General features: G+C 38.0%; 1 protein-coding gene across 2 annotated transcripts; it reads right to left on the bottom strand.

Annotated features, from left to right (window-relative positions):
• Nucleotides 1-15: 15 nt before the first annotated feature.
• On the bottom strand, nt 16-9,278 carry Cul4 (cullin 4). 2 transcript variants are annotated; one of them, XM_076120592.1, is made up of 13 exons: nt 8,891-9,278; nt 8,668-8,810; nt 7,528-7,748; nt 6,747-6,935; nt 6,255-6,401; nt 5,753-5,939; nt 5,127-5,319; nt 4,453-4,754; nt 3,613-3,834; nt 3,220-3,327; nt 2,742-2,912; nt 2,444-2,596; nt 16-2,251 (listed from the first exon to the last, which is right to left on the bottom strand). In XM_076120592.1, the coding sequence occupies exons 1-13, from the start codon at nt 9,138-9,140 to the stop codon at nt 2,156-2,158; spliced, it is 2,382 nt and encodes a 793-aa protein (XP_075976707.1). In that variant the 5' UTR covers nt 9,141-9,278; the 3' UTR covers nt 16-2,155. The 2 variants fall into 2 exon arrangements, with proteins under 2 accessions (XP_075976707.1, XP_075976717.1); XM_076120602.1 differs by having other exon boundaries at nt 3,613-3,825.
• Nucleotides 9,279-9,629: the final 351 nt, after the last annotated feature.

Raw genomic sequence — 9,629 nt, 5'->3', positions numbered from 1 at the left:
TAAATAAAACTGCGATTGAAAATTATAAATAGTTTTAATTAGTGATCCCTCCTGAAACTGACGTACCCATAGAATATAACACGAGCGGATATCACGACACACACACTGTCTAACAGAAAATTGTGATAAACACGTGAAAATAAAACATTGGGTAAAATCAACTTCCTTCCAGCGTTCCACTACGACGGTGGCCAAACATGGGTTCTGTATTTTAACTAAGATTTATTTTGTTAATCAGCTAAGGACAGAGACTGGAATTAAAGAATCTGAATGCTTCGTGTGTTGTCCTAACGATATTTATTAGCAAAATCGTTCATAGAAATTATAGCGAAAATAATGTTCTAACTTCACTGAATAACGATCATAAGTTGTTAACCTTTGTAGCCTCAAAGTGGAAAAAAGTAAATTTCTTCAAAGCAAAGATGAAGACTTGAGATTAAAACAAAATTGGACGACATTACACATTCATTATTACATCAAACATCAATTGACAATTTTAAACATTACTCGCATGTAAAAAATATTACAAAAAATATGCACTGTTTAACATATACAAAGTAAATTCATGTTTCACAGCAACCCTCAGTACATCGTACGATTTATATAAATACAGATACTACTTGACAATTTATTATGGGAGCATCTAGCAGGCCTAGCACGGGGGACCGATGCAATATACATTCATTTGTTATGAGCGCATTTGTGATTATTGTCTCATATGGATAATTTGATTTAATAAATATTGACGTTTTCAATTCAGCAATTTATCCATTATACCCAAGAGTGATAATAAGACTTCTAATTTCAATGACATCATTGGGTCGATAAGTTTCTGCTGAATACGTCACAATCTACTAGAGTTAAGTGTTAGGCCTAGGACTTCAGGGAGTTAGTAGGTATTTGATATACACACATTTGTAACAATTGCCAAATAGATATTTTACTTGTTTTCAATAAAACTTGAATTTGTAAATAATCTTGTACGCAATCCCGTGCACTCATAGTTAGTCCGTTTTTCGAGGAGGGTACTCGATTTTCTAATATCACACTTTATATGTCTAAGGTGTAATTATATTTATATTTAGCAGGAGTCGGATTGCGGACCGCAACACATCACCTCCCCGCACTGTGCGAGGAGGCACGCTATCTACTCACAAACTTGAATCTTATATTTTTTATGTATTACAATTTTTAAAATTACTTTGGTGTATTCTGTTTTCCAATATTGAAATATTCCACCAAAAAGATGGTTGTTCTCTAGAAAATGTTACATTTAGTACCTTTGAGCGCAAACAATCTCAATATTTATAAAACGAGGTACTTGCAAGCATTCGACGTTCTCTCAAATAACTCATTTTATATGAAAAATGACACGCTGGAATATGTTCCATATTTAATAAAGAATACTTTATAAGGTATTTATTAGTCGTAAACTCGTAAGCTATGAGCCCTATGAGTATAGGAAAAGTGGGCACAAGTCTCTCGCGCGTTAGTACCGAACCTGTCTGAAGCTAAGTATTATGAGGTTGACGAGATGCCAGTCTATAAGACAACAAGGTACAAGAGTCACTACAAATATTACCTCGCCATCGGCCAGTATGTATTAACTATAAACGTATTGAATTCCAACAACTTTCCGTCAACAGTCACATAAACATTCCGGAATTAGTATTGTATCTTTAAAAAATCTATTATAACGTATTGTGTAGATGTAAGAACGACACATACCGTAACGACAAACATCGGCAGTACTACGCAGGCTTACGGACACAACGAACTATGCGGCACGGTAAGCTTAAGCAGTCACACATTTATGCCAATGGTATAAGAGCGTATATCGCATGATTCGCGCCGACAGAAGAACCTAGAGAAGTAGACACTTACGTTGCAGCCTGAATACATAAACTCTGATTTGTCGCGGACGGAGGATTCGTAATTATGTACTCACCTTTGATCATACGATGGGTAATACAATCGGTTCAGTAGATAACTCGTCAATCCATTCACTATGGTAATCGCACTGAGGTCAACTAACATAGTCGTGTGGAGTCCGTCCGCGACAAGTGGTGCTACACAGCGGTATACCATCGGCACGCGGGTGTGAGTGCGCGGCGCAGTGGGGGGGCGGGGGCCGGCGGGGGGCGGGGCACGTGCATTATGCCACGTAGTTGTACTGGTTCGGGTTGTCCTTGTCGCGCTCCATGTAGTCGCGGTCGATTAAAGATTCTATGCGCTTTTTCAGGTCTGCGGGCTGTGGAACAAAACAATTTATATCAAACTTTGGTTGTCTAGAACTTGTTAGACCAAAAGGATACAATGATAAAGCAGTATTGACATTAGACTGGTGTCCACGCTTAGCACCAAGTCAGATGTCTGACTTGCTGCATAAGTGTAGGTCTCTAATCTGGTATCTTTCATCATATGGTTAGTTATGTACACGTACCTTGACGGGGAACTTGAGCTGGTTGTACAGTTCAGAGATGAGCAGGTTGTGTGAGAGCGCCTTGCGCATCTTCATGACGCGGACGATGGCGGCGTCGATCTGGTACTGCCGGTCCTGGAACACGCGCTCCTCCGTCGCCTTCTGCTCCTCGCTCTGTACAAATATAACATACGTGTTAGTAAATGAAAACTTCAAACACAAACTGATGAGCTCGTGCAACCCACAAGGAAGAAAAGGCAGACATAAATTCTTTAATTTCAATGTAAGAATAATAAATTGTTGATTAATTATAACGTACAGTCTCCTTCATCTGTATCTGGTTGATCTTGATGCGGAACAGCTTGTTGGTGAAGTCTCCGTTGAAGCTGAACTGGTCGTTGTCGTCCACCTCCCGGCCGCGCGGACTCTTGGTGAGCACGCGCGCCTTGCCGCAAGCCAGCGACTGTAGCGTCCGCCGGAGCTCGCCCTCCTGCATGAACAAGTGTGGGTTTGTAATACAGAGAAAGGCGTCTATAGCTTCCGACATGAAATAGACCAGGCATAGTCTTTTAGTCCATCGCGGTAACGAGTCGAGTTAACTACCACTTTTTTAAGTATTTTCTGAGATTGATACTGTTCATCATTTAATTCATACTGTTTAGAAATTGAAAATGTATTCTCGGAAAATAGTTTGATAGGCTTTTTTCGTAGAATGTTTAACAGACTCTCTTGTTAGGCCACTTTTATAAACTCAAACTAGTACTACTTAGAAACACTAAAAATGATATAGTTGTTACCTCAATATTGGTGGCTGTTTTGATGTCCTCGAAGGAGAGATTGTCTCCGTCGTTGAACAGTAACAGTACGAGTGCTTGGAACAGAGACACTTGTAGCTCTTTGTTACCCTGGAAACATATACATTTATGAACAATCGAACAACATAAAAACTCTAACTACGCACTTGGTGATACAGGAATATTTGTAACGAAGAAACATCATCGTTCCTGGCAAGACCTACGCGGGAGTGATTATTATTATAACCAAAATCATATGTATGCCGAAATTGAAAATTATTTTGCCATAATATTTTAGCATATGGTATTTTTAACTATTATCGCGATTTCAATCCATCAATTTGTGGATGGATTGGAGCTTCCAATGGAGCGTTTTATAAAATAATGCATGTGTACCTGTGTGAAGTGCGCTCTGAGCACACAATGTCCGAGTGTGGCCTGCCACTGCAGCTTGCGGCCCGAGTGCTTGGCGAGGTAGAACTTGGTGAAGTGCTCCTGGTGGCGGGTGAGCTCGCTCGGGAGTCGAACCTCCACCGGCGGGTACGTGGGCCAGAAGCCCATCGTCAGGATGTACACCGACAGCTCCAGGCCGCCGCCCTCCTGAGACGCCTGTAAGTGCTGATAACAATGCATCATTTATATTATTGTTACGACTGTCTATGGATTTCATACATCAATTAAAATTGCTCATATCATCGTTGTGAAAATAATTATTTATGATTAAACCTCAGTTTAACCACTTCTGAAACATTATTGGCTAGCATATCAGTTTATCAATTTATTTATTGGATAAGTTTAACGGCATAATGTCTGTGAAACTGGCCCCAATTTCAGTGGAGGTTAACGAAATTTACTAAGTAGAATGTGTTCTTAGCATTCGACAATAATCTATACTAATATTATAAAGCTGAAGAGTTTGTTTGTTTGTTTGTTTGTTTGAACGCGCTAATCTCAGGAACTACTGGTCCGATTTGAAAAATTCTTTCACTTTTAGATAGCCCATTTATCGAGGAAGGCTATAGGCTATATTTATATCATCACGCTACGACCATTAGGAGCGGAGAAGTAACGAAAAATGTAACAAAAACGGGGAAAAATTCTGACCCACTCTCTCTTAAGTGACGCAAGCGAAGTTGCGCGGGTCAGCTAGTATTAGATATAAATGTAATTTTACTCATTCAATTTCTAAAACACACTACGCACAATATATAACCCTTTACAAAACGTCATACATACTTGCTTATAAGTAATATTAATATCTTTCGACAGCTCCATATCCTTGAACATGCCCTCCAGCTTGCAAGTGAATCCACCTCCACACTCCTGCTTCAGTTTACTGAGCATACTCTTCTCAGCATCAACGGAGGCTGACTTCCCCACCAACAGTCTCTTGGCCAGGTCTTTCTTGTAGAACGCCTCGAACACGTCCTTGCCGTGTATAAACCGGAACAGAACCATGATCTTGTCGAGTAGTCGTTCTAGTTCCTCTTCAGTCGCCTCCTTGTTGCCCGCGCGGAGTTTCACGTCCACGAATTTGGCTGTAAGAAAGATTTTTGCTTATTAGATTAACGGGAACATTATAACACTTTTCTAGTGCCAGAGGAGCTACTGTTTTTTTTTCATTTAAAAGCCGTTACACCAATGGATAGCTTTATTTGTCGGATACATGAGTGGACACGATTATACAAACTTGTAAAACGTCGTTATTACGGCTGCATTACCCACGCTTCTCTAATAAATCATTCTACTCCTTCAGAGCAGCTTATGACTATATTCACACATAGAAAGTAATATGGTGCGTGCTATACGACGACGTGCATGCCTTAGTTTCTTGATCATAAAATATGTAAAGCTACTATGTAGTCTTTTATCTAATAACTTTTTGCTGGTAATAAAGAAAGTGTATGTACCAATAAGTTCAGCGGGTTTGTTCTGGCGCTGGTTGATGAAGTACTCGAAGGCCTCGCGCATGGAGTACAGGAACTTGTCGTTGCGCTGGAAGCACGTGTTGACCACGTGGTCCAGCTGCTCCTTGAAGTCCAGCAGCTCCGCCACCATCGTCTTGTCGCGCTCCGGCTCTATTACTATCGTACGACCTTTTTTCTGCAAATTATAGAAAACGTTTGTTATGTTGAGTCAGTGTTTTCCATTTAGTTAAATAACACACTACTTGTTTTATGGACATGGTTAACGGAATGGACCAAGTTCAGTTCATTGTTTTTGATGGATAAAATATTTATTTATATAATTCTAAAGAAAACTATTTTGTTATTTTTTCTTAACTTAATTGTCTGTGGTATACATATTTAGTTTCCACTGGCACTGTTTTTTTAAAATTTGTTCATGCTTATTATAGTATCCTTAATAATATATTATTGGGTGATATATTATATTTAAAATTAAGTAGCGGCTATTGGATCATTATATTACATTTAATTCGTTTCTGTAGATTATTTCTAACAGTATAGATGGAATTTATAATATTACATAGTTTTGTTATGGAACTTATATATATCTTGAATGTACAACAACATACCTTAATATAAGCGTTAAAGTGAGTACATAGTTCAGGCGGTCCCTCCCGTACTCTGTTGAACAGGTTATACAAAGTGGTGAGGTCGGCGAGCCGCGGCCCGTCCATTAACGCTTCCAGCCCCTTGGACAGTATACCTCCGAGGTGTTCACTCAGTAACTGGCGCTCTATAGAGTGGATTAGTTGTGGTCTGGAAAAATAATTAACATCATTACTTTCATGTCACCGAGAGATGGACTAAAGATAAATAAAAGTGTGAGTTGGATATTTATCATTTTCTACAAAATATATAGCAATCTCTTAGGTTCCATAACAATGGTTCCGTTGCCATTACCGTAAAATTAAGCTATATTTACTTCTAATATAAAATTCTTCGATAGCTTATTTGTGTTGCTAACTGGTAAGCTGGTTCCATAACACGAATGGTTATACCTTATACAAGGTCGAAAATTACTTCGATATTTAATAGGATCTTATATTTGTTATTGAATAAATAGTTAGTTACTTGGTAGAAGGATCTAGATAGTGTAACAGTCGTTCGTTCTCTTCGCGCAGTCGTTTCTCGACGTGCGCTAAGTACTGCGGCACGGCCAGCTCCCGCATCAGGCGCTGGCCCTCCGCCTGGTATAGGCGCTCTGTCGCCAGCAGGAATCTGTAAACAAGTGTTACAAGTTTATTGGTTTTTAAATGGAAAAGGATGCTGGATCTAAATTGGCAGGAATATCTATGATTACAGTATTCTGTTGATCCTTAGTATACTCTAGAAATAGCAGCCTGTTATTCGATATCAAACACACTTAGTTTTTGGAAGGGGGCATGCAAGTGGATACACAGCTATGACAGCCAGTTTTATTGAAAGTGCACAATACACAGACAAATGTATTGTCTATTTTATCTTTGTATTTAGCACAAGCTGTGAGAGGTCAGGCGCAGGACTAACGAATTTACGTTTTACAGGATTTATGAAACTAAGTATATATAATTTTTTAAGACATACTTTTGTTCAAAGGCATCCTGGTAGATCTGTAGATCAGACAGCATTCTGAGCAGACTCTTGAGCAGCGAGATATCGACGGCGTCTCCTCCTCGCTCTCGCTCAATGAGCAGTAGCAGTCCGTCCACAGTTCTTGTTTGTACCAGTGTGTTCATTGCTATGTGGTGTCGGAACAGGTCCAAGCCCATGTCCCTGAAATAAAGATACATTAGGATGAGTTAATAATAATATTCAATACTAGCTGACCTGCGCAACTTCGCTTGCGTCACATAAGAGAATCATAATTTTCCCCGTTTTTGTAACATTTTTCACTGGTACTCTGCTCCTATTAGTCATAGCGTGATGATATATAGCCTAAAGCCTTCCTCGATAAATGGGCTATCTAGCACTGAAAGAATTTTTCAAATCGGACCAGTAGTTCCCGAGATTAGCGCGTTCAAACAAACAAACAAACTCTTCAGCTTTATAATATTAGTATAGATTGGTCATTCTGGCTGAAATTTGGCTATGGAGGCCAGATTTCTTGAAAACGATATTAGTTTAAGTGAAATCACTATAGTATGTGCTTACAAAGGTTCTCTGCTCCATCATTCTAGAAACTAAATTGTTGTGGGTTTAGTGCAGGACCAAGTATTTAAAAACTGAAGGAAATAAATATGTGTTATCAAACAATTAAGGTTACTTGACAAAACAACTGCAAGTCGAATATAGTTACTTGTTGCTTATGTTAATAAGTCAAACACTAGGTTGGTAATGTTATTAAAATATAAGTAAAACTTCTTACCATATAGAGTGTATGCTAGGATTTTGTAGTACATAAGTGCGGTCTAGATAAAGGAAGATGCTGCGGATCATGATCATCTGGCGACAGTGGGCTCGCCAGCAGTCATCCATTCTTTTGAGGAACACCTGTCGGTCCATGCTCTCGGACAGAAACTGGTCAATGTTCGCCTTCACATGGGCTTCCACTAAATTTGTTAGGTTTACATATAGTTGTGACGCCATCTGTGGACAGAAAGTATTATCTTTGATTTTTCAGTAATTATTTGTTACATTGAAGACTGATCGGCAATCTATGGCTTATGGACGGATGACAAAGAAGCTACCTGAGATAACAGTTATGGTTATAGAACTGACAAACTACTGATTTGCATATAATTAGAGGAAAAATGTGAGGAAAAACTATATAGGAGATTTCTAAATGCATTCTGTGCAGAAAATGTATAATTTCTACCTTTACAAAAGTAAGAACAGACCGATATTAAGTTATGACACAAAAAACATATACATCTGGCATGATTTTACATAGGTCAAATAGAAAACTTAAAGGTGCAATAGAGATAATGAGTGACTTTTATATGAAATAATGATTAGATTTTTGTTTCTTTTTATTATTTCTACTAGAGACTAGTAAACTTGAATGATTCAAAGTAATTCTCAGAAATTATTAATTTCCTGATATTGTTGTATTTATCAATTGACCTAGGTAATAATATTTCTTTGACCATGACTAGTATTTTTATTCATTACTTTCCTGCTTTTATGTGGAATGATTTTGCACATTCTAAGATTAGATAAGTATCAGGCATGCAAGTTGTGAATGCACCGATCAACTCTCAAAGGAATGTAGTTGATTATAAAGTTGTTTGTATGGTATTTTATTGATTTAAAGTAAAATTATTAGTATGTTTTAACTGATGTGATCAAAATCAGTTTGTTTAGCTTATTCAGCCAGTCTTATACTCAAAATATTTTTGATAATATTATTTATCTAAAGACTAACATAAAAGTAAATGACCTTTAGTGGCCATTTTTAGTAATTAGCATATTATGTAAAGCAGATATCATTGATAGTTGAGTGGTTGACAATCAATTATCTGAGAGTGTGCACTTGTAAGGCATCCAATATGTTTATATTGATCACCTTATGACTACACATGTTCTCGACAGCCTGGTACAGCTCCTCGAGCGAGTACGCGATCGCCTTGGACGTCTGGATCGCGATCACCGCTTCCCGCAGCTTGCTCCATGTCGTCTCTTGATAATTATCTGGAAGATTCGGCTTACCTGAAAACACACACTCATTACCTTCCTCAAATGTCAAATAGGTTATGATTATGACGACTGCGATAATAGCGTAAACACACTTTTGAAGTTTTTTATAACCAATTTTTTCGTGGTCGCTCCAGGCTTGTTGATAGATGACGATGTCATCTTTACAGTCCCGTTAGTGTTCGGGGTCAACAGGGAAAAGTTTGATTTCTTCTCGTTGGCACTCATATCGTCGGATTTTGTTCTTTTATTATTGCACTGTTCGCTGCTGTGGAGAGAACGTTTTCTATTCTGATTGTTACCACCCTCCTCGGCCAAAACTGGCGTTTTAGCTAATCCCGACATAAGAAAGCATGATATGGCCGCAGCCACAATACTAAATATTACGATTAACGCTAATTATTTAGAAAATACAAATAAAAATAGAAGCGATCAGTCGGTAGTTTACTAGAATCACCACCATTACGATAAGTTTTACAATTTAATTGACAGAGGGCGCACGTGTAGGCTCATCTGTCATTCCAACGTCAAACAACGCCATGGCTGTTTGGATACACATCCGAAATCAGATTAAAAGAAATAAAAAAGCAGATTGCAAATTCGTGGAAGTTTGGGAAATAAGGAATAAATATAGGTAATATGGCTTATGAAACGATCGAAGAATATTTGTTAGTCTGTTATGTAAGTACACTATGATCTTATTATTAGGTTTTCGAAATTGTTAGTAATCCATACATCTCGACTTTAGTCAGCTTTGATTTAAACATTATTTAAAATTTTATGATAGTTAAATACCTAGTGTAAAATAGACAAGAAATATAAAATTTAGCATCT

Source organism: Anticarsia gemmatalis, chromosome 1 (assembly GCF_050436995.1).
Source record: "Anticarsia gemmatalis isolate Benzon Research Colony breed Stoneville strain chromosome 1, ilAntGemm2 primary, whole genome shotgun sequence".
NCBI lineage: Eukaryota > Metazoa > Arthropoda > Insecta > Lepidoptera > Erebidae > Anticarsia > Anticarsia gemmatalis.
Note: the sequence above shows the minus strand (reverse complement) of the source record. Positions and strands in the feature narration are given on the sequence as shown.

Coding starts and splice junctions, on each gene's coding strand:
- Cul4 (XM_076120592.1), bottom strand. CDS start 9,140: ATGTCGGGATTAGCTAAAACGCCAGTTTTGGCCGAGGAGGGTGGTAAC. Junction 7,749..8,667: donor AGAACATGTGTAGTCATAAG/GTGATCAATATA, acceptor TTCTGTCCACAG/ATGGCGTCACAACTATATGT. Junction 4,755..5,126: donor CAAACCCGCTGAACTTATTG/GTACATACACTT, acceptor TCTTTCTTACAG/CCAAATTCGTGGACGTGAAA.